The sequence below is a fragment of the Sphaeramia orbicularis genome, chromosome 20 (genome assembly GCF_902148855.1).
Source record: "Sphaeramia orbicularis chromosome 20, fSphaOr1.1, whole genome shotgun sequence".
NCBI lineage: Eukaryota > Metazoa > Chordata > Actinopteri > Kurtiformes > Apogonidae > Sphaeramia > Sphaeramia orbicularis.
Genome location: NC_043976.1, coordinates 18,184,127 through 18,210,180, shown reverse-complemented (window position 1 = coordinate 18,210,180; position 26,054 = coordinate 18,184,127). Strand labels below are relative to the sequence as shown.

Below are 26,054 nucleotides of genomic sequence, written 5' to 3'. Positions count from 1 at the left end.
TCAAAGTAGTTCTGTTGAATGTCTCTTGATATTATCAGCTCTTGCATGTTAACGGGGACGCAAACGTTAGCAGCAGTAACCGAGCTATGTTAGCTGCCATGCTAACGTTAGACGTACACATCAACAACCACCAGCTTATCCGTAATGTAGGGTTATGCAGTAAAGATACAAAAAAATGAGAAGAACTTACATCTCCCACACTTGTACTTGGGTCACGAAGCGCTGGTACTGCGTCCTTCTTGATTCGGAGTCTTTGTGCTAAGCCGGAGCTGTATGGGCCCATGTTAAAAAAACACTAGTCTGTGAAATGCCGGGCACACACATACAAGTGTTTCGGAATGTTGTTTGGTACATGACCATCAAAGATATAATCCAGCCACTTTTTACGGAGAGGCTCGGAAGTGGGGAGCAAAAATAAACTATCGTGTTGGTGTGTGCAGCCAACAACACCACAACTTGCGTGTGTCGCCTTCGCCATGTTTGTTGTCCAAGAGGTACTTTGCCAGGGCGGGGGCACAGTCAGGGGGAGGAGTTAAATCCGCTTATGTCGTCATAAGCGGACCCAACTCAAACTCGGCCGTTTGAGCATTTTCACCATATGTGGTGTAGCAAGGCAGGGAGGAAACAGACAGTTTTCAAATTCGAACCTCATAATGAGGCTACTGCAACACACACTACTATAAGAAAACTGTCACAAAGTGAAATTTGCATAATATGGGACCTTTAAAGGCTGTTTCTGGGAAATGTGCACTGAACCTCATGTTGGATCAATAGAATGTGAAGACTGTTAAAACATTCTGCAATTACAAATAATGAACTTAAAAAGGTCAAGAACAGAACCCAAACCATTACTTGTTGTTTTGTCTTGTTTCATTTGTCACATGCTGAATGTGCCAATGGAGACACGAAGTTATTGCCTAATCTTTTTTTTTTTATTGTGCAATACACTCGTGCATTTAGGTTAAGGTGTGTTATGATGGGATAATTTTCTTGCAAATACATTAAGAGTGAAAGTGCAGATTGGGGCTGCACGATACTGGAAAAAACTTACATTGCGATTTTTTTTAACTTCGTGATATATGTTGCGATATGAAAAAATACTCAGGAGGATATAATAGCTGTGTGGTGCAGACGTAAATGGTCAAACAAATTAGATGCGTTACCTCTCGTGGCGACACATGCATGGAACTATCGACGCAGAACACGTGTTTCAGTATCATCCTTCTTACAGCCAAAATTTTTCTAGATAACTGACATTGCTTTACTTTTTGACACCAAGTCTTCATTTTCTCTTGTGATTTTCTCTTGTTTGTTGCGCATTTTTCAACATTGCAGTGTTTCCTGTGGAACTGACCTGTTGGTGTGGCATGTGTAATCTGGGGGGGGGGGGGGGGGGGTGTGCGTTGTTACCAGCGACTCACTCCATGTGCAGGGTATGGTCTGCTTCAGCAAACTGATTAAGAATGAATGCAATTGGTAGATCGCTGCACGCAATGTGTGTCAGGTACCCTTGAAATTAGATGAGAACACATTGAGTTCATTTGCCTCCAACATCGCAGGACCTGCGATGTGACTACTGCGCACACGGATATCGTATTGACAGTGCTACAGTGATATATCGTGCAGCTCTTGTGCAGATACATGTGTAAAATGCAGAGTAAAAGCAAAAAGCTGACAAATATAAAATCCAAAATCTATCTATCTATCTATCTATCTATCTATCTATCTATCTATCTATCTATCTATCTATCTGTCTGTCTGTCTGTCTGTCTGTCTGTCTGTCTGTCTGTCTGTCTGTCTGTCTGTCTGTGGCGAGTGCGGGGAAAGTAGGTTAAACGACAACTCCACCTGGAGAATTGCACCCCAGGAAATTAGTAAAAGGCTCACAGGTTCCAGCAAACACCACAGGGGGCATGAGACGGTTTCAAGTTAAAACAATTTATTGAACGAAATGTTAAAAAGAGTACTATTATTTAAAACAGGAGTGTCAAACATGCGGCCCGGGGGCCAAATGCGGCCCACCAAAGGGTCCAGTTCAGCCCCTGGGATGTTTTTGCCAAGTGCAAAAAATTCCACAGTCTTGAATTGAATTAGCCAAAAAAATTTAGCTTGAATTAAGGAAAAAATCACCAAAAAATAAAATAAAAAAATCTTCAATTAAGTAAAAAAAAAAAAAAAAATCTTCAATTAAGCCCAAAAAATCTTCAATTAAGTAAAAAAAAAAAAAAATCTTCAATTAAGCCCAAAAAATCTCAAATTTAGCAAAAAATCTTGAATTAAGCCAAAAAAAACCCATCTTCAATTGAGTAAAAAAATCATCAATCAAGCCAAAAAAAATCTTCAATTTGGTTTAAAAAATCTTCAATTAAGCCAAAAGAAAATCTCAAATTTAGCAAAAAAATCTTGAATTAAGCCAAAAAAAATTCTTCAATTAAGTTAAAAAAAAAAAAAAAACTTGAATTAAGCTAAAAAAAATCTTCAGTTAAGTAAAAAAAAAAAAAAATCTTGAAACAATCCAAATAAAAAAAAACTTCAATTAAGTAAAAAAAAAAAAAAAATCTTCAATTAAGCCAAAAAAATCACAAATTTACCCAAAAAAAATCTTGAATTAAGCCAAAAAAAAAATCTTCAATTAAGTAAAAAAAAAATCTTCAATTAAGCCAAAAAAAAACTTCACTTAATTAAAACAAATCTTCAATTAAGGCAAAAAAAAAAAAAAAAAAAAAAAAATCTTCAATTAAGTAAAAACAAATCTTGAAGTAAGCAAAAAAAAAAAAATCTAGAATCAACAACTTAATTTTTTTGTCTTTGTTTTAGTGCAAAAAAATAACATTAAATTATGAAAATATTTACATTTACAAACTATCCTGTAACACTAAAATGTGAATAACCTGAACAAATACAAACAACCTGAAACGTCTAAAGAAAACTAAGCACAATTTTAACAATTTTTCTGCCTGTTCCTCAGTGTTTAGTGTCTTTCTAGATCTGATCCATAATGCATATGGAGAAATGATATGTTGAGGAATAATATTGTTAAAATTGCACTAAATTTTCTTATTTTTTTAAATTTAAATTTCAGTTTTTATTTTTATTTATTTATTTTTTTTGATAGTTTATAAAAGTACGTATTTTGATAATTAAATGGGTTTTTTTTTTACACTAAAACAAAGACAAAAATTTGGAGTTGTCATTATTTATAGGTTATTATGTTATTATTTTTCTGGTCCGGCCCACTTCAGATCAAATTTAACTGAATACGGCCCCTGAACTAAAATGAGTTTGACACCCCTGATTTAAAAGCTAGCACATGGCCCATAAAGGTGAACAGGGCTGGGGCTTACCACTGCGGCAGGGATCCGACAAAATATAGAAAAAGGGACTGCAAACCAACACCCGTGAATCTGCACACCAAACAAAACTGGGAACTGTGAAGAAAATCCACCACCAGGGATCACACTGCCACCCTAGGCCCACAGCACCTGTTCAAAAGAAAGAAAGAAAACAGTTAAAAAGGGCCACGTACTGTACCCAACCCCTCAACTGAAATAAAGAATACAATTAATCAAACTATAATACAAATAACTAAACAAAACGCAATGACAAACTAAAACTGCACAAAACACCGAACAAAAAGGAAAAAATATCTATAAACTAAAACTAAAAAATTCAATTAATAAGAAACTTAACTATAAGCACAAGTTACTAAACAGAAAAATACAGTAATGATGATAAACAATCCAGCAATACAAAAAAAAGAGAAACAAAATAAACCAAAATTCTATTAAACACAATATAACAAACGGAAAAAATACAATTAATTATAATAAACACCGCCCGGCAATACACTAGAACAGAACAAAAAGAAAAAACAATATAACAAATGATTCAACGAAAGAACTTCAATATAATACGAACAAACACACTTAACACAACTGAAAACAACTCAACGGAATGAAAAGAAAGAACCCCCCATGCAAAAGCAAAAGAAAAGACATTGGAATCTGCATTATCTATCTATCTATCTATCTATCTATCTATCTATCTATCTATCTATCTATCTATCTATCTATCTATCTATCTATCTATCTATCTATCTATCTATCTGTTTTTATTTTATTTCATTTATTTCGTTGATGGTTGTGCATTTCATCAGTAAACATTCAATAATCATCAAGTAAACATGTACACACCCATGCTCGAAAAGGAGCAGGATGAAGAAAATCTTATATTTCCTGTCCCCTTCTAAATAATAATAACCTTAATGCTTAGCCATACACAACTAGCTATAAAATCATACTGTATAAAGTCAGACAAACCAACTAAACACATCCAAAGATAGTACAAAATGAATACAAAACCAAGTACAAAACTACATGTCCAGAAAGTACAAAACATAAGTAAATATAAACCTGATGAAATGATGCAAAAACATTTTACCAGTCCAAAATAAGTAAATAAATATGTCCCGAAATGCAAAACAAATACAAAGCCAAATGTAAAACTTGTAACTGTTCATATAATGTCATTGTTCTTTCTTTATACACTTTTTTCAGTTGGAATAAGTTTTCTATCTATCTATCTATCTATCTATCTATCTATCTATCTATCTATCTATCTATCTATCTATCTATCTATCTATCTATCTATCTATCTATCTATCTATCTATCTATCTATCTATCTATCTATCTATCTATCTATCTATTAGGGATGGGAATCGAGAACCGGTTCTTTTTGAGAACCGGTTCCCAGTAGCTTGATTCCTTGGAATCGTTTGCCTGCCTGCTTAACAATTCTGCTTAACGATTTGTTGTGCATGTGCGATGACGTCACACGTACGCTGCATTGTTTTGGTCAGAACGTAGCCAACATGGCGTTGAGGCAAAAACGGTCCAAACAGACAACACCAGGTCCACTGGAACACTGTCAAAGCTTCCATGTCTTCAAAGGGGTGGAATCCCTCCAATATCCTCAAACATTTGTCCACAGCATGTGAATCATTTACAGGAATGTCACATATTTGATACTCTACTTAGCGGTGCTTGTGAATGTAGCGGCAGAGTGAACACCGGGCCGGTTCTGGTGTGGGCAACAAACATCATAACTCCTCAAATACAAGTTTCCAAAGGTAAGAAGGGAAAGGAAATGAGGTGCACAACAATGGGAGACCAGCCGAGCTGAGTCGAACCGGTTCCACGTAGTAGAAATGCGGCAATAGAAGAATTAGTAGAGTTTTTAGTTTCACTTTCACTGTATGCCCCCCCAAACCGGGCCCTGCGTCATCTGTTCTTATTATTTGTACATACTGTATATGCTATATTTTCTGTTCAGATGGAAATATAAAAGACAGTTCATGCAAACACACCTGTTTGTACTCTTCTATTCCCTCACCCAATGAGAATCGATAAGGAATCGGATCGATAAGCAATATTGATAATGGAATTGGAATCATTAAATTCTTAACGATTCCCATCCCTACTATCTATCTATCTATCTATCTATCTATCTATCTATCTATCTATCTATCTATCTATCTATCTATCTATCTACTCAGACAGACCTTTTTGTTGTTAAGGTTATGTCTTACAACTTAAAAAAGACCTTTTTCTAATAAACAACTCCTCTATTCTAAATGCTGGATGATTATATATGGTTACACAGCATTTAGGACAGAGATACTCTTAAGCACTGAGGCACTTTTTCCTTGTTTTTGGTGACGGCTGAGTCCACTTTGTTAGTCAAAGTCAGTCATACTCATTAGCTTCTCTGCCCTCGCTGTACCCTCTGCCTGCTTCCTATGCATACACTATGTCCTGTTGCAAAGTGCTGCATACACACTCACATCACTCCTCTCAACTTATTGTGGTGTATGCAGAGTCATTTGTATGGATGCATTCAGTGAGATAGTTAATCTGTAAGCGTCTGCCGGAGAAAGCAATTAACCTCACAGACCACCGGAGAGTTGATATGAGTGAGAGAGCATCTCTATATACACCACGGGGACTCGTTTGCTCACATTCAACCAACCTATTATTCATCATCAACACTTGAAATGGCCTCTTTATGAAGACAGGCCTCACTCCCCGTGTTTATTGTACACACACGTGGACACTCAGGTATTTATTTCCACACCCAGACTGACTGATCCCATGGCTCTGGAGTTTTGGATTGCCCTTGATGCACAATAATTAAGGTCGGCTAAAGAATGAGAAAATGAAATGCTGCATTCCTAGTGATCAGGGACTTTACCAGGCACTGGAGGGAACTATGCAGAGTCTCTGCCAAGACTGGAAATAGGAAGATAGAGCATGTCCAGCATGATTATTCTCACTGCTGATGTATCTTTCGCTTGGTCTAAAGATCTTATAGCTCACTGGCACAGAAAATCTTAGGAATGTAAAGAGAACTTTTAGTGTTTGCCAGGCCAAGAAACCTTTCACAGGCTGTTCAATATGAATCCCACTTTGTGTTTGTGGCCACTGACCTGGCAGCCCATTCCCTCATGCATCAGTAAACTCTCTAATGAGGAGAGAAACACCGGCACAGATGGACGACGGAGGGGAGGAGACTGTGACAGATGAGTAGATCCACAAGAAAGGGCGGATGATGGAGAGTTCAGGATGAAATTAAAAAAAGTCTCTTAAAACTATAATAGAGCTGTAACACCAAATATGAGATCAGCAGCAGATGGAAAAACTTTGGCGTGGAGCAGAAACATTGAGATATTTTGCAAATGAACATAGGCTCCTATCGTACTTTTCTGGCTCAGTGGTGTTCGGAGTGCTTTACAATGTATTGCATTTACCCATAAACCCACTGGTAAAACTGTCACAAACAAGCTGAGGGTCCAGTGTGTTGTTCACTGACACTTTGACTGTGTTGGCAGACATCAGGATTGTATCACCATCCGTTTGGTTTATGGAAAACTTGCTCAGCCACCCCATTTGTATGGCTATTACTGATTTTTTTTTTTCTCCTATATTCATGGATGTTTGCAAACCTCAGTTACAAACAGATGATTCACATAAAGTTGGAAAGTAATAATTTAAGATGACATGCAATATTATACAAATGTGAGCCGTAATGAGCCATAAATAAGAGCTGTACCATACAGTGTCACACATTTCAGAGGCTCACTGAATGAGGGCTACCTAGTGTATCACTAGTCCAATGATAACCTCTTGGTTATCACTGAATATCAAATACTAATGAAAATGTTTACACAAATTGCAAGTCGCACAGAATAAAGCAGCATGAATTGTTTTGGGTTGCCCTTACAGAACTAATAGAACCACAATGCACAACAGTTTGACATGGTTAACTGTAAAATCTAGATTGAAATATTCTTTATTATCATTTATTTGTAATATTATAGCAACACAAACTCCAGAAATTATTCACAGAAAACTGTCATTTTTTGCTGATCAACATAATTATCGTACAAGACAAACCACTGAAACACGGTGTGCTCTGCCTTTGGGCAGAACAAATCAGTCACAGTGAACTGTTTTTTATTGGGCCACGGTTGCATGGAATGGATTGCCAGGGTTTTTGTTGTTGGAAAATAATAGAGAATGTTTTCAAAAGAAATTTAAACTTTTTTTTGTTTACACAACAGGCATGAAATGGAATGAGTATTGCTAATATTGAAAGATGTTTCATGATTTGTATCAGAAAGCTATTGTTTGGTGAAGGAGTATGAATGTATAGCACTTATTTTGTTTGTTTATTTATTTTAATTGCATTGGGTTGTTGTATATGTCCTGTTTGTGTGTGTGTGTGTGTGTGTGTGTGTGTGTGTGTGTGTGTGTGTGTGTGTGTGTGTGTGCGTGTGTGTGTGTGTGTGTGTGAATGGTGTAAGATTAATGTAAAAATTTAAAATTGCAATGTAATGTAGAGGAGACCCCAGGAAGAATAGCAACTGAATCATCAGTTGCTAATGGGGATCTTAATAAATGAAATGAAAAATGAAATGGTTTTGTCTTAAACATTGAATTTCTTTCATTTAGGTACAACTGAAATATTCCCTTTAAATGTAAATCAAACTACATAAAGTCTAGCTAATGAAATACATGGTTTAAAGATTCTATATCTTATATTTGTGCATACTTGTGTACTGAGCCACTCATCTGCTGAGGTCAGCTAACTTTATTTATTTCCAGGCTAATGTTTGTAATGACAGTTTTCTACATTCCTAATAACAAGCCATATAATTTCTATGTAGAAGACTAAAGGCTTTCTTTCTCTGAACATCAGAAAGCTCCCAGATTCTTTGGTGAATCTTTTCTGCTCCTCTGCAATGAAAACAAACCCAATGCTAGCTACTTTTAGCTTAGATATGATGTTAGCTAACACAACAGTAACTCCAAGGACAGGCTCAAACACAAACTTCATATAAGCTCACACAGAACTCTCACACTGAAAAAATACACAATTTAAAACTTCATTATCTAAGATTTGCACATGCTTGTAAGCGAAGTTTGTTTTTTATGCTATTGCAGCTTGTCATTTGTGTCTGTTAGCTAACTCCATTTTTAAGTTAATGGCTGTCTCTGTTCCCCTACTTTGTAATAACCATTCATAGACTGATTTCTACTAATTAATGTTTATGTGTTTTTAAGGGTTTAATGTTTTGGGCAAAGATCAAAGTCAACAATGACAACTGTGTCTAATGTTAGCTTCTGTTAGCTTAGGGCGGCCATGGCTCAGGAGGTAGAACAGGTTGTCCAATAACCAAACTGTTGACGGTTCAATCCCTGCTTTGTCCTAGTCAGTTTGTTGCGTCCTTGGGCAGGACACTTCACCCTCCTTGACTCCAGTGTCCCTCACACTGGTGTATGAATGTTCGGTGGTGGTCGGAAAGTGCTATAGAAATCTAATCCATTATTAGAAATGGGGTTTGCTGATGTCAACAAACAACTAGCTTTCAGAAAAACACATAAAAAATGTCATATAAGGACAGAGTTTTACATATGAACATTTTAAGTACGCAAAGCTATACTTGAAAATTTGTGAATTTCTGAAACTCATGTATAATGGCATTAAAAATAGCATTAAACCAAATGACTAAATGTCAAAATATTATTTTATCTCATTTTTCAACTTTTAAACCCAAAACTTCAAGTGTCACTTCACTTTGACAAATAACCGCTGGTATTTTAAACAAAAGGTTTAGTTTTCACCAGTTAGATGGTTTGATGTGATTAATTCTCACAAAAGACCAACAAACAGAACATCATCGCAGTCATTACAAACTCTTTTTACACCCCATAAATCCTCTCCTTCACAGCCTTCTTCATGTTGAGTACCACTGTAGCACTGTGTGGAGGTTTGCAGCATCAAGTCTGACCACATGGTCCAAACATTTCCCTGTAGACAAGAGGCCTTGGCTCTTACAGTAACATCCGCTTCTGATTAAAACGAGCCTGTCTCCGGCTTTGTCCTTTTTAAGTCAACATCGGAGCAGACTGGGGCCAGGTTTGGGTTAGGAGGGTGTTCACCTCCACCGCAAATCACTGCGACTGATGTGTCTATTACCAAAACGAATGAATGATGCAGATGCATTTCTGAAGTATTAAGTTAAGTGCTCTATAGACGTCAGGGGAAAGATTTCTAGGCATGCTGGGTTGTTTAGATGTTGAAACAGTTACTTTTAGAATCATGTGAGTTTTTGTTGCATCAGAGTAAGTCTCTGTCTGTCTGAGAGTACTGCGAAAACACAAAAACCCTCAGAAAGAAAATAAACTCACAACAGATGCACTGCGGTGATGAACGATGTCTTTTTGCCACAGATATGCTGGCATGCAAGTCATTAAACGCACAGCACCTTGTGTTTCAGCAGACACTGGATTTCTAAATAACCAGCTTGTTTTGGTTGATGACGTCCAATCAGAACAACTTTCATCGACCCTTTAATAACCATACTTTTTATGGAACCCTAACAGAAGAAGTCTAAGCCAGAATACATATTGGATTTCATTTGGAAGGAAGCGTTCTAGTTTCTGTGTTTAACATATGACTTAACACAACCTAAACTATATCAGAGCAAACATATCTCAAATGTAACCCTAGAGGAGGAGGCTGTCAGGAGGTTTATTCTTGATTTTATGTTTATATATAGAAGATAAATATACTTCAGAATAAACTATGATCAAATTTTCAACTGAATGAATTCATTTTTGCTCAAAACACCCTCTTAATGTTGTAAACCTTGTTCATGAGTAGGAAAAAAGGTGTCAAAATTGTACAGCTGTGCAAAAACTGCAGACTCAGGCACAACATGACCGTCTCGTTGCACATAAAATTTTGATTCCTTGCTAATACAAAAAATATGGATTTTTTTTTTTTTTTTTGTACATGCATAACTGTGTACTTTTCTCTCTCCTGTCTTAATTCTCTGTCTCCGTTTTTCTCTCTGATGTCTCTGAAAACTCTTCATGTGCTGTGGGTCTCATTTGATCTACATCCTCAAACATCTGGAGCGCTGCTTCACCGAAACACCTGTTTTCAATTCAGCGACCGACAGAAACATTTGATTGTTTCTCACAACCAGACTTTTTTTTTTTCCTCTTCTCTCTCTTCCTTTCATTGACTCACAGGCTATTTGTTATGTTTAAGCAAAAGAACAGCTCTCCTACAGGTAATGGATGGAGGAATAATTTGAAGTTGATTAAGACCAATTGAAAGGAAAATACAGTGTATGATTTTCCAGGTATTATGTGCACAATTTTGGCACCTTTGCTGCTGAATAAGGTTGCTTTCAAATAGGTTCAGTATGTTTGGGATTAAAACTGGAATGAGTAATGTCTGAATGTTAAACTTTTACCCTTTAAATTGATGGAAAATAAGAGGTGTGCAGTATAAACTGTTGATAGGTATGGCTAATATAAAAATAATTGTGCTTGTCAAGGTACTGAAATACAGGTCAAACATGTGACTGGAGTAGAAAGCTTTGCGTGCACATGAAGCCGATTTCTGCTTTTTTCTCTCTTGTGTACTTTTAAATGTACAGTGACAGTCTCGGTTGCCTTTACCTGCATTGAATTTGACAGTTTTAGCAAACCAGTATGAGTGAAATTCCTTTTCTGGCAAAATATATGTACATTTTATTTGGTTTAAAACAAGTATGCATGCACTGATGTTCCAAAAGACATGTGCAGGGTGCCTGAACATAGACACATACACATACACACAAAGAGAAAAACATCACTAAACATAATGAAGTGAGAATAAAGCTGAAGAATTTCAGTGGCGCCTTCGCTGCCAACTCTCTGAAACACTTAATTATGCCTAATTGTTTAGAGGACAGAACACACACAGAGGCAATTAGGAACGATATGCATGGGCAACTCTTCACAGGGAAACATCATTTAGGCAAAAGAATAACAAAGTATGATGTTTGCACATTCCATAATACTATGTTAAACTATACTTGTGCAAATAAACGCTATAACTGCATGTACTTGATTATTAGCACTGCTTGTTCAGTGCCTCACTGTATAATTTACATATTTATGTCCTACTTTTTACTCACACCTAACAAATATATGCATTCTATAGTGAAATACAATAGTTTTGTTTTATAAAAGGTAAATAAATATAATAAAAAACATTATCAATTATCAAAATTCCTGATGACACAGGTTAACTACATTGCATTAGTCTATTGCATTTAAAGACCTAAAGATACAGTATAATACAAAAAGTTTGATACATATAATATACATGTGCAGAATTGGTAGAATATATATGTTAAACAACTAATTCATGCAAAAGTAGGCATGCCAGTGTGTGTGTCCACATGCACATACATACATATTGTACATAAGCATCAATTACTCACATGTATACACACACTCATCCATACACACACAAAACGTTTGACAAAGAATTGGTCACTGCTCAACCAGCCGAAGTACTTAGAGCAAAAGCAGTACTTACAGTGTGTAAAATATACACTAGAGACAATTTACAATTAAAAACGTCTAAACAGGGCATGAAATATAGATTCAAAAACATCAATATGACATTATGTAAATGAATGAGGCATTTTTTCTTTTCTGTCGTTTGGTAAATTGTTGAATCTGCTCTGCAATTCAATCATGTGCAAACTGTCTTTTAGTTCATGAAAACAAAATGTACTGATGAAAAAGTTTCCATCGCGCTGAATCACACAGCAATCCAGAGGATTGAAATGTTAGTGCCGCCCTCGTGCGTTATCTGGTTAACTCGTCCACGGATACAGTCCAGAGTAACATACACTGCTGTACCATTCTGGACCTGGAATGAGGCCCTCAGCCCTATACTGGCCCATTCACTCCCCTCAGGCATATACCCAGACACCTGCTGAGCCACAGGACCTGCCTGCCCCTGCCCACCACGACCTGGACCTCCCACCTGGTGTAAAGTGAGTTTTATTATATTACATGAGTGGATCAGCTTCAGGTTCAGGGCTACATTCGCTGTCCCTTTTTCATGGAACATAAAGTTCTTCCGGCTGTGCGGTTCTCCTGAACGGGCCAAGTGAACCTGCGGCGTGTCTGAGCTGATCTGCTGGAACAACAGAGGTTTATTCCTGACCGCTCCGAAAGGAAGGCCGGTCCTGGACACGGTAGCGGACAGGGACGACGACACAGCTGAGGGAATCCAGATGAGGCTCAACATACTGATCCCAGTACTGTCCCCAAAGTAACGGATGTTACACTGGGACGGGGATGTGATCTCAAAGCTCAGCGTGTCTCCGCTGTCCACGTTGACAGCACCAGACAGGGTGATGGAGGTGTCCCTGTAGTTAACCCCAGTCTTGAATGCTTGCGTTGCCTCCTGGCCCGTTCCGTTATGATTGGTGTAGGCGATCAGGGAGAAACCCTCGCGAATACAAGTGTGACCCATGGAGTAAAGCGCCTGCTGGAGGACGAACTTCACCACGCCACTTTCTGTGAAGCGAATGCCACGGCTGTCGTGCGTCAGACTGATCATATAGGGGTCGGACACCGAGGTCATGCGGAACGTGGGGCGGTAGCTTGTCTGGTAGTGTGACAGCAGAGACATTTGAGCAGACATTGCGACGGCTCCCGTATCATGCGACAACCAGAGCAGACTTAAAGACGGCGCAGTGACATCATAGACATGGATGTCCTTGCTTTGGTTGCAGTACTGGTTTGGACTCCTCAGCAGCAAAGTTAAGGTGTGATTAGGCTCCACCTCAACTCCACTGCTAATGCTAACCCCCTGGAAGTACTTCCCATCAGGCTGCTCAATGCGAACTCCACTGAGGTCCCGACCTTCTTCTTCTTGGCTCCCATTGAGCCTCATGCCCACCTGCAGGAAGTTCCTGCAGCTGTGCTTTATCGCAAAGTTATGATCCAACCACACTAAACCATGCTGCAGGAAGGTCACCTGCCCCGCCTCATTGGACAACAGGTCAGTGCTCTGTTTGCTTCGGATGTTTAGCTGAAGCCCAGGGAAGATGTGGCCGCCAGAGGTCCTAACAGAGGGAACTGCCACAGTGGCCCCCCAAGCCTGAGACAGCTGGCTCTCTGACAGTGGATTGCAGATGGCATCGCTGATGGCCGTGCAGGGAACGGTGACAGGCTCTCCATCACAGTCAGAACAGGCCTGGCACTCCTGCAGCTCCTGATTATAGAAGTAGTCGTGACCACATAAACCCATCACCGCCTCTCGCTCAGAAACGCCCAAACACCTGAACCCTCCTGTGCAGAAAAAGAACAGAGGAAGGAGAACCGGAGAGTAAAAACACAGTCAGATATGCAGTCCTTTATGTAACTATGATTTAAAGTGGTATGGGTAAGAATTTTACATGCAGAGATGAAATTAAAGTCAGACGTAACTTCTTTTTGGAAAGTTTTGATTTTAATAAATTCTATTAAAACTTGGCACTGAGGGTCTATCAGTCAAAACCTAGTAAGTGTAGCATAATAGCAGAGTGAAGTAGCATGGAATCATGGGAGTCGTTGTCTCCATTACCAATGTCAATGAAAATCCATCTAATGTGACTCAAAAAAAAAAAAAAAAAAAAATCATGCTTACAGATTAGTATTAAAGTTGTATTCATATTTTCTTTAGTGAAACACATTCACAAATTACACCAGTGTAAAGTTAAATGCTGACATCACATTAGATGAGTTAACTTTTCTAATGATGCTGACACTCTTTAATGATTACAATATTTTACGCATCATAATAAACAAAAGTTAATTAGATGTATAATGAACTGTATCTAAAATGTCACTTTTTTTCCTGATTATTGTGTGACTTAATGGCTTGCTGATAAACAAATATATGCTTTATCCTTTAAATATTACTGTATCACACTTTATTACCATGTAAATAACACTTATTAAAGTATATTTACTAAAGGGGGTATGATGTCCTTGACAGGTGACCAAATGTAAGGGGCCATTACAAGGAGTAAAACGATAGCTTTCTCTGAACTGGAACATTTGATATAATGTAAACACACAGGTCAACAATGTTTAATACACAGGTTTGGATGATTTTAGATATCAAAATGCAGAAATGTTACATATTACAGCTTTAAACTCACCCGGAGTGTTGAGGCACTTCACTCTCTCTCCGCAGATGTTTGGTAATTCTAAGCATTCGTCTCTGTCCTGTAATTCAAACAAGTCAATGCAGTCAGAATATTAACAGCCAATACTGTTGCTACTGCTTCTGAACTCAGAGTAAAGATTACCGATATATTGTTTAAGTATTCATGAGCTAACTCATTTTCAACATGATGGGTTTTTTTTTTTTCTTCAATCTGTAGTCAGGGATGCAATACGAGTCCAAGGCCCATGAATATAAACATTTTCATTTACAGTCTGTTAAAAATCTGATGACACATTCTTCGAAGTCACTGATTCAATTATAACTTGGAGTGTCAGATATCGCTCACGTCATTGGTGTTTTTATATAAATCCCTAAACAGGGTCATATTATTAGTTGACATATGACCTCTTCTTTAAAGTCTAGTACACAGGTGTCCAACATGTGGCCCGGGGGCCAAATTCGGCCCACCAAAGGGTCCAATCTGGCCTGGGGGATGAATTTGTGAAATGCAAAAATTACGCAGAAGATGTTAACAATCAGTGGTGTCAAAATCATTTTAATTCAGGTTCCACATACAGACACATACAGTCCAATTAGATTTCAAGTGGGTCAGACCGGTAAAATATTATCATTATAACGTATAAATAATGACAACCCCAAATTCTCCCTTTGTTTTTTAGGTGTAAAAATGTAAAATTACATGAAAATGTTTACATTACCAAACTATACTTTTACGAAACACATGAATAACCTGAACAAATATGAACAAAAGGAAATGTCTTACGAAAAGTAAATGCAATTGTACTGATATTCTGCTGGTTACTAAATGTTTTGTGCGATTGTAATGCACATGTGTAAATAATAAACTGATAAACCGAGGCAGAATATTTTTAAAATTACACTTGTTTTTCCTAAGATAATTCAAGCTGTTCATGTTATTCAGATTTTTAAGGAAACTTTGTAGATGTAAACCTGATCATAATAGAATTTTACTTTTTTCACTGTTATTATTTTACTGGTCCGGCCCACCGTAGATCAAACTGGGGTGAATGTGGCCCTTGAATTAAAATGAGTTTGACACCCCTGGTCTGGTACCTGGCACATCCTGTCTGCTGTCGGAGAACACTGTGAGATGAGGAAGAAGCCGGGTGGACACATGGTGCACTTCACACACTGTGGTGGGTCCTTCTGAAAGTCACAGAACTCCTCTGGTCCACAGGGTGAGGGGCACCCCAGCAGAGGCTGAGGGAAATGAGCCTCCCCTATGACGTCCATCACCTTGGAGTCCATGTCCACTTTGTGAACGGCGTAGGACTTCTGCAGGTGACTACGGGCTTGGCTCTGCAGACCCGCCAGGTGACTCTCAAAGTAGCTCTGCAGCTCACCCTGCAGGCCCTGGAAGGACACCTGTTTGACAGTATCTGAGAGGAGGCCATACTGGGCTTTTACCACATCCATCTGTTCGTACATGCGCCTCTGCTGCTCCAGGATCTCCCGTTGTTGGGACAGTAGTGCCTCCTGTTGGTCGGCGAGCTTCTGCTGCAGGTCTCGGATGACCATTTGCTGGGCACGGAGGGCCTCCACCAGCTTCTCCTGACCCTTGGCCAACTGGAGGTGCAGGATGAGGGCATCTTCAGAGGGGACTTCATTCTCCCCTGATGCACACATACAGACACTGTTACTGGACGTCAATGCAACTGAGCTGAAAATATGAAGTTAAAGCCTGTTTCATGAGTTTGATGTCAGGAAATAATGCTGCTTGAAGTGTGAACACCCAGAAAATCACAGCCTATCCATCCAAACCTCCCCAACATCAAAGCAGCCTAAATTTTCTGGACAATTGATTCTGAGACATTTTTACAGTTGAGTTGCTGCAGATATTTTAGGATGAAGGTCAATAAAGTCTTTGTACTCAATCCCACTTCACTGGTGGTCAAATAGACGACAATAAAATGGATTTGGTTGATTTCTGTAACACTTCAGTGTTTTAGAAATCGTCTCTTTCTACAGACTGGTGCCTTCATGTCTTCCATGCCCATTGGACATTATAAACCACAGGTGTCAAACATGAGGCCCGGGGGCCAAAACCAGCCCGCCAAAGAGTGCAATCTGGCCTGGGGGATGAATTTGTGAAATGCAAAATTACACTGAAGATATTAACAGTCAAGGATGTTCAAATCATTTTAGGTCGATTCAATCTAAAGTGGGTCAGACCAGTAAAATACTATCAGAATAAACTATAAATAATGAAAACCACAAACTTTTTCTTGGTTTTAGTGTAAAAAAAAAAGTTACATTACACAAAAATGTTGACATTTACAGACTAGCCTTTTACAAAAAATGTGAAAAACCTGAACAAATGCGAACAACCTGAAATGTCTAAATAGAAGTATGTGGAATTTTAACAATATTCTGCCTGTTACTAAATGTTTGGTGTATTTGTTGATCCACTGTGATCTGTAAGTTGTGACGCACATGTATAAATGATAAACTAAGGTGTAATGTTGTTAAAATTGCACTCTTTTTTCTTCAGAATTTTCAGGTTGTTCATATTTGTTCATGTTATGTTCAAGTACAGTTCATGGATGTAAACATTTTCATGACAGAATTTGACTTTTTTCACTCAAAAACATAGAAAAAACTTTGGAGTTGACATTATTTATCAGTTCTTATGCTACTATTTACATTATTTTACTGGTCCGGCCCACTTCAGATCATATTAAGCTGCATGTGGCCCCTAAACTAAAATGAGATGGACACTCCTGCTATAAACCTTAAGTACAGATTAAAAAACAAAAACATCACGGAAAAGTTATATTAACCCTCTGGTATCCAGGTGCGCCTTTTAGGAACACTTTGCACTTCATTTTAAAAAACTTCATATTGTTTTTCACAATTTAAATAAGGTTAGAATTCAAAAGTTGTTCACTTTTGCATGATCTTTAAAATTCTGGCCACCAACTAAAATGTGCACATTGTAAACAAAAGAAAATTACAAGACTAGCATCTGTCTCCCAAGTGTGCCTAAAACGTACTATTTCTTCCATTTGATATGTATGATTAGGGCTGACCTTGATTTACAAAAATAAAATCAAATTAGAGCAGAAAAATAAATCAATATATAATATTTAATAGTTTGATTTATAGGTGTGCATTTTACGCACACTTGGTGACAGATGCTAGTATTTTTTGAACATTTGACCTACACTGTAAAAAAAAAATGACTGTGGAATTAACACCAAAAAGTTGTAAAACTGAAACATAAAAAAACTGTAAGTGACAATATAATGCAAAGTTGTTTATTTGAAAAGATTTTTGTGTTAACGATTAAATCAAATATAGCTGTAGGTTTTACAGGAAGAGTATGTGAACAAAACCAGATTTGGATGTAGAAATGATGTATTTCTATTGTTTTTAGAAAATAAAACTGTAAATTGAAAACAATCTGGTGCCGTTTAAACTGCAAGACCATAATGTTGAAATAACGGCATATTTGCTTTATATATATATATATATATATATATATATATATATATATATATAGAGAGAGAGAGAGAGAGAGAGAGAGAGAGAGAGAGAGAGAGAGAGAGAGAGAGAGAGAGAGAGAGAGAGAAAGTTGTAAAAAAGTAAACATTTAACAATGTAACATTTTAAACTCGTAAATTAATGGGTTGGTAAAGTTGAAGAGTTGGTAGAGCGGCTCGTCCAATAACCAAAGGGTTGGTGGTTCGAATCCTGGGTCTGACTGTTCATATGTCCAAGTGTCCATGGAAGACACTGAACCCTAAATTGCTCCAGTTGGACCTGGTGGATTTGGAAAGTGCTTTGGACACCATGAAGGTGGAGAAAATGAGCTAAATAAGTGCAGTCCATTTACCATTTAAATCTACATGTTTAAAATGTTAAATCTACATGTTACTCTGTAAATATGTTTACAGTTGGATGTGTTTTTTACTGTATTGTTCTGGAAACCACAGCTGCCAGTTTCTTTTCCGTAAAAACAACAGGATTTTTTTTTTTTTTTTTTTTTTTTTTACAGTGTATAGTGCCAAAAATAATAATGCAAATTAACCAGTGTTGCTGTTTGTCATTGACATAAAAAATCAAATAATATGTGATCCACTTTTTATATAGTATTTTGAAAAAAAAAAAAAAAGATTGTTAATGTTTTTTGCATCCAAAAAATGGTTTGTTTACATTACAAACACGGCATTTAAAGGGTTAAAAAAAATGTGACAGTTATTGAGTATTCGGTATTTTTATTTACAGCTCAAGTTGATGAAATAGAAAAAGATGTAAAAGAATTAAAAACAAACTGTATGAACATTTTTTGGACATTATTCCACAAGTGTGCCAAAAAGACACACATGGTGCTTAGTCGGGGCCTTTCTGGACAGGATACTGAAGGGTTAAAGATAACATTTTAGATTGTATTGATAATGATGATGATAGGAGCAGACCTGGCTTGATGTCACATGTGAGCTGGACACCCAAAGGCGCACCGCCAAGTTCCGACGACGGATATCCAAACTCCGGAAAATCTCCCAGAAACTGCGCGGCTCTGTCGGACAGATGGACGGGAGGAAGCTGGTCCTCCGGATCGGCCACGCATCCCTCTCCCACGCAGGACTTCGCTCGAGCTTTTGGCCGTATCCTCAGCGGCAGCCTGCATTCGATCCCCCTACAGTCTCGGGTGTCATTGGTGGGCTGGACGTGCTTCCCTGGAGCGGCGCAGTCCGCATCGGCGCATCCAAGTTCGGGCGCCGCGATGCGTGTTCCGCGGAGCGTCTGTGGATGTGCGGCTGGATGAACCTCCGACGCAGCTCTCGGAGAACCCTGGTGTGCGTGGTGTTGACTGCCAACTACCTGCGCCGCTCTCCCCTGCACCGTGGGAGCGAACTGCCGCGGAGGTCTGGAGTGCCTCCCCACCGGACAGTGCGCACCGGTGCACGGTCTCGGATCTGCGCTTTCCTTTCCGTGGCACTGAGCCCCACGGCAGCTCTCTGCGGCAGCTTCTCCGTGCAATGAAATCCACGACAGAAACAGCAACAGCACTCCTGATAGTAAAATCATTTTGCAGCAATTACACACACACACACACACACACACACACACACCCTAGAAAATAAAATGACAGGAAAAATCGAGGTACGCGTAAAATCCTAGAGAAACGCACCAAAGATCATGGCCAGTCCTCAGATGTGTTTCTACTTAGTCCCAGTAAAGTTTGTCAGAGTGGATGTGCAGCTCCTGACAGACAGAGTGGCTTCTCTGACTGTCAGTAAGAAATAAAAACATTAGACCCACGCATTAGTGCTGGCTCTGTCCACGCCTGAGCCACTCTGTGCGCTCCAGTGTCAGTCTGTGGCATTCCTAAGACTTCATTAGCATCAGGTTTCCCCGGCCACACATTAACCCTTCACCTTCCCTGCTCTGTTAGGAGGAATTCCCCCATTGGAGGTGGACAAAGTCATACAATTAAAGCTTTCAGATAGCAAATATTTTGGCAGTATTATGGCATACATTTGGCATTTTTGGCTTTCTTTTGGCATTATGAAAACCTTTAGGCTTAACTATGGATGTAACATTACCAGTATAAGGATAAACCATGGTAAAACTGCTGAGGGTTAGTGTTACGTTTTAAATTCTAATTATCATGATAACCCTGTTTGATTTTAGGGGAAAAAACCCAATGTAAAGATCTGCTTTTATGACAAATATTTGAATATAGTTTTAATTTGTTACAATTTTTAATTTTGTATACCTATTATTTGGAACCAATATTCACTTTTAAAGTCTTTGAAAAGGTTTGTTAAACGTCTTTGTGTTATTTCTGAAATAAATTATATACGTTTTTCAAATCAGATTTAATTTTTTTTTTTTGTATTTTCTGGCCTTTTGTGTTGTTATAGTAGGTTACAGTGAAAAAAATAATAGACACATGATATAGATGAAGTTGTGCTGGAAAAAAAAAGATCCCAAACATGGGTTAGATAACATTTGTTTGTATAGTATATAAAGGCAAAATCAAAAGGACTGAAAAACAGACAGAATAGACTCAGACCACTGAGGGTTAATATTTGAATGTTTCTGCCAGCAGAAGGTACATTGTGCCTATTATTTTATCTTTTTATTTATTTTTTTTAAAATACAACTTGATTAACCCTTTCATGCACAAATTATAAGAACCTTAATCAAAAAACTTTTCCTGAGTGTTTTTATTCCTCTTTAGGCATGAAAAAAACAATGCGACTGAAATTTTTCTTCTGAAAAATAAATAAAAATAACGAATGATTTAAAAAATACATTAAAAAAAAAAATAATGAAAAAAAAATTCTTATGAACCTATTTTTCATGAAGTTGCAAAAATGTCCACTCAGCTGGACACCACATGTTTAATTTTTGACACACAGAAACATGTATTTACTGATCAATTGTGTGAAAACTATGGGGAGGGCTTGTGATTCTGGGGGTTTATGCTCAGGAGAGATCTACATAATGTTACCAATTCATGTCAGAAAAGATATGTAGTGTCTTAAAACTTTAATAAAGATGTGTGTAAAATAAAAAAAAAAAAGAAGAACAAAATCCATGAATATACAAGAGAACAGCTGTAGAATAGCTGTCCATTGGAGTGACCAGTAAACATGAAAGGGTTAAATTATTTCAGTATGTGTTTAAGTACTTTTTGAACATTTTGAGCACAATTTCAATAATACCGTGATAATAATGATAACCGTGATAATTTTGGTCACAATAACCATGATATGAAATTTTCATATTGTTACATCCTTAGGCTCAACTGTGGTATAACTAAGGTTATCCATAATAAATATGGAGGCACCAGCAGTACATGGCAGAGTTCTGGCATATGTCTGGTTAACCAAAAGACTGGGCAAAGAGCGGGATCAAGTATAGGGATGGTATGGCATGTTTATGGCAAGACAGAAGATTGACTAAAGAGCGGCAACATCTTATTCCATATATGGAGGTTTTTGGTTGTGTTTTGGCATATTTCTGTAAAGCCAAAACACTGTGCAAAGAGCAGGAATTTCTACCCAGAAGAAAACCCACTTCATTTTAAAAGCATGATTAACACAAATTTGGGTGAATTTTGGCCTCCTTCTGGCCTCTCTTTGGGTCAGTTTTGGCTACTTTTTGGCTGGATTATGGGGATTTGGGGCTTTTCTGGGATAATTATGGCTATATTTTGGAAGACCGCAATTAGTTTTGGGTGAATTTTGGCTTCCTTCTGGTTTGATTTTGGCTTGCCTATTTTGGGCCATTTAGGGCCCATACATCTGCACAGAACTTTGCCAAAATGGCATGCCAGTTTTGGGCCAGATTTAAGCCATAATGATTTTACTATCTGGGTTAGGGCGTCTCAAAAATCACTTTTCTCTTCAGATCACGGTGTTATTTATAACCAGTTAATCTCCAACATGATAATAGTCCCCCTCAAAAGTTTCAGCAAAATCCGTCAACGTTTGACACCCCCCCCACCCTCACCACCACCACAAGGGCCCATCATAAAATGCTAAAAACGCTCATTTTAACCTAGAAAATCACATATAATGAAGTCTTAAGTGTCCACAAATTGCTTTTTCTGGTATTTTATAGCATCCATGTCACTGTAAGTCTGGAATTTGTATTTACTAAAATGCTTTAATTACAATGTACTTAAATGATTTAAGTTTTATTACATTACTATAAAATGTCACGTATATTCTACTAATTTGTAGACATAGTCGAAAGTATGAAAAATTTTAAGTTGAATGGATTAAAATCACTAAGTTTTAGTCATGACCACCCCTTTTTATCTTGGCATTGCATTCTGGGTATTGGACATGTTGTTGAAAATGTGTTATTTTTATGTGCAGGGGTTCAGCGGGGTTGTGATGTTAGTGGTAATTTGGACTTACTGTGTGTATGGCAGTGTTTATTGGCCTTTTTGTGTTTGTTTTTGTATTTTTGTAGAGCTGCACCATGAGTGAGAGCCATAGGACCAACAATGGCTTTCCCATTCCTTTTTAATTAGTCATACTCCAAACAAGTCTGACCAGCTTAACAAATGGAAGATGCTTCCTGTATTGACAAGTGAAACGTACCTATCTTCAAGCCTGGCTTTCAATTATGCAACAATATCTTAAGTTGAATAATTATACTTAGTGATACATTTTGCAAAACAATTTAATTTCAGTCGCCTTGGAACGGAACACAATGAACTGATGATATTCAGTCTAACGACTCTACGAAGTAATTGACATTGCAACAAATTTTAAGCTAAATTAACTTGGCATTGAGTGTGTTGTACTTAAAATAGCAAATCCATTCAAATCAAGCATTTAAGTTTAATACACTCAAGTTTTCATCACTCATTACTTAAATTTTTTTAAGGGAACCAGTTTACTCAAATTTTCTAAGTAAACTCAGCTTATTCGGTCTTACAGTGTAGGGCGTCTCAAAAATCACTTTTCTCTTCAGATCACGGTGTTATTTACACCAGTTAATCTCCAACATGATAATAGCCCCCCCCCAAAAAAAATTTTCAGCAAAATCCATCAATGTTTGACCCCCCCCACCACCACCACAAAGTATGAAGGGCCCATCAAACAATGATAAAAACATTCATTTTAACCCAGAAAATCACATATAATCAGGTCTTAAGAGTCCACAAATGGCTTTTTCTGGTATTTTACAGCGTCCCTGTAATAGCAACTTCATCCCAGATAGCAAAATCATTATGGCTTAAATGTGGCCCAAAACTGGCATGCCATTTGGCAAAGTTCTGGGCGGATGATTTGAATGGATTTGCTATTTTAAGTACAACACACTCATTCATTCATTTTCTGAACCCGCTTTATCCTCACTAGGGTCACGGGGGTCGCTTGGAGCCTATCCCAGCTACATAGGGGCGAAGGCGGGGTACACCCTGGACAAGTCGCCAGTTCATCACAGGGCATCACAGGGCATCACAGGGCATCACATTACTCTTCCATTTCATTCTTGAGAAACTCTGGTAGCTTGATTCTGTGGGTACCATGTTCCCTCTAGGGCACCATCCACAGCTGCATTGGCATCATCTTGGATGTCCTTAACACCTCTTTCTGCAGCATCGTTACTGACAGATGGCTCCGAGACATTCATTCATTCATTTTCTGAACCCGCTTTATCCTCATTTCTCTGTACTGCAATTGTCTTCAAGGTTAAAATAGTTTTGGATTTTTCATTATAGTTTAGTTTTATTTAGTTTTGACTTTTTTTTTCTCTAATTCAGTTAGTTTTAATTTGTTTTTAAAGCAGGTTTGCTAGTTTTTATTAGTTTTCATTTTTTTCTAAATGCTTAGTTTTAGTTTAGTTTTAATATTAATTGTTGTTTTGTTGTATCTATTGTCTTCTTCAAAGTTGTGTTCAAATAAATCCCAGACAGGACTCTGCTGCTTTCTCCCAACTTTAGTCTCCATGTTTCCAGGTAGAGTGGGGACCAGAAGACGACTGGAAACCACAAGTGACAGACCGTGAAGTGTCATATGGTGCCACTAGCTAAAATTGCTTGAGCGAAATAAATTGATTTCATATCAATCCGACATTGACAAAGACGAAAACGAAGGGAATTTTATCCATGATTTTTATTTGTTTTAATTAGTTTTGTAAATACACAATACAGTTTCAGTTAGTTATCATTTTTTTCTTTTAATTATAGTTTTATTTATTTCAGTTAACGAAAATGTTTTTACAATTCTAGTTTTCGTCATTTCGTTAGTTTTCGTTTATGGTAATAACTTTGGTTGTCTTGCCATGGCTGCTTTGGTTTCTATTGGTACTTCTTTATCAAAGAGACTTAGTACCACAGGCAGGTACCACATGTGACGCAGTATGGATGTCTACTTTAGGCACTTTAGTATCCATTTAGTATCCGTTAAGCATGGTAATGCATTTAAAAACAGTATTTTTTGGCGTTTTTTGATGGGCCCATCATACTTTGTGGTGGTGGGGGGGGTCAAATGTTGACGGATTTTGCTGAAATTTTTGGGGGGGGCTATTATCATGTTGGAGATTAACTGGTTTAAATAACACCGTGATCTGAAGAGAAAAGTGATTTTTAGACGCCCTATTAAAGCTCTTTCTGGCTCATAACACAGAACTGATAAGATACTGACTTTAAAACATGCAACAAGAGGAGGTTTTGTTTGAGCATTGCCAGGGTGATGTTCTCATCCTGCATCCTTTTCCTGATGACTGTCACTTTTCATTTTGCTCACTGTTGACTTTCCTATGACCCTGTGGTCACCGGAGTGGCAGTGTTTTTTGTTTCCTGAGTGTTGGGACAGCTGCTGGTCCTCGGCCCGCTGAGCTCCAGGTTATACTGGCCTTGTCCTTCTTTATAGACAAACAGAGGTCAGACTTTTGTTGAATAGACCTAAGACACAAGTCAGGAATGTGAAACCCACAGCTGATTTTTTGTGTCTTCTCCACTCTAATTTTAGGCCTTGAGCACAGCCACAGATCCAGTGGGAGGTTATCTGATGCTGGTGTGTGGTCAGACGTTCAGGAAATGGTTTAATATCATTTCTGTGTGGTTGTTTAGTCATTTTTACTTACTATTTCATAAGTTAGGAACAATATCAACTTCATAGCTCATAATTTAGACTCATTCTCAAATAATGGGGTTGTAGTTTCCCATAAACCCTATAATTCTGATATATTTCCTCATTATTTTATTTAACTGTCTCATAATATGGTTATTCTGTTGTTTTACTTGGTATTTTTATTTCACTGTCTTAATTGTACAGCTGTTTTTATGTCCTCTTAATCTATTCTTGTTTTTTTAGTCTATCATTTTTTATTTTTAATCTTCTGTACAACACTGTTTTTAATTGTACAGCTGGGAAGTAGATGGGATAGGCTCCAGCGACCCCTGTGACCCTTGTGAGGATTAAGCAGGTTCAGAAAATGAATGAATGAATGAATATTTGACTTTAATTCCAATTCTATATTTGTATCAATATCTTTAGAAATACCAAATTTCTTAGTTTTCTCTTCATATTTCATTTTTCATTCATTTCTGTTTTTTCTTCCTGTCTTTTTTCTCTGCACTTGCTTGTTGTATGTTGCTGCTGTTAACTGTGAAATTATCCTCATGGTGGGATAAAGTCTTATCGTATCGTATCATGTCTTGTCCTGTCCTGTCCTGTCCTGTCCTGTCTTGTCTTGTCTTGTCTTGTCTTGTCCTGTCCTGTTCTGTCTCATCCTGTCCTGTCCTGTCTTGTTGTATTGTATCTTGTCTTGTCTTATCTTATCTTATCTTATCTTATCTTATCTTATCTTATCTTATCTTATCTTATCTTAACTAATGTGATCCTTTTCAGTCTCTCAGAAGTCAAAAAGTGTTCCTTATCGGGCTGTGCTGTCAACTTTCCATGAGTGTTTGTATTTTCTCTCAGCAAAGTTTTCCTGTTTTCCTCTCAGCTTCAATAGA

The 26,054-nt window shown here is 37.7% G+C and overlaps 1 protein-coding gene across 1 annotated transcript; it reads right to left on the bottom strand.

Moving 5' to 3' along the window:
* Positions 1–11,069: 11,069 nt before the first annotated feature.
* nell3 (NELL (neural EGFL like) family member 3) lies at positions 11,070–20,053 on the bottom strand. Its single transcript, XM_030123823.1, has 4 exons — positions 19,036–20,053; positions 15,671–16,230; positions 14,568–14,634; positions 11,070–13,713 (listed from the first exon to the last, which is right to left on the bottom strand). Exons 1-4 carry the CDS (start codon positions 19,646–19,648, stop codon positions 12,170–12,172), a joined length of 2,784 nt encoding a protein of 927 aa, XP_029979683.1. The 5' UTR covers positions 19,649–20,053; the 3' UTR covers positions 11,070–12,169.
* Positions 20,054–26,054: the final 6,001 nt, after the last annotated feature.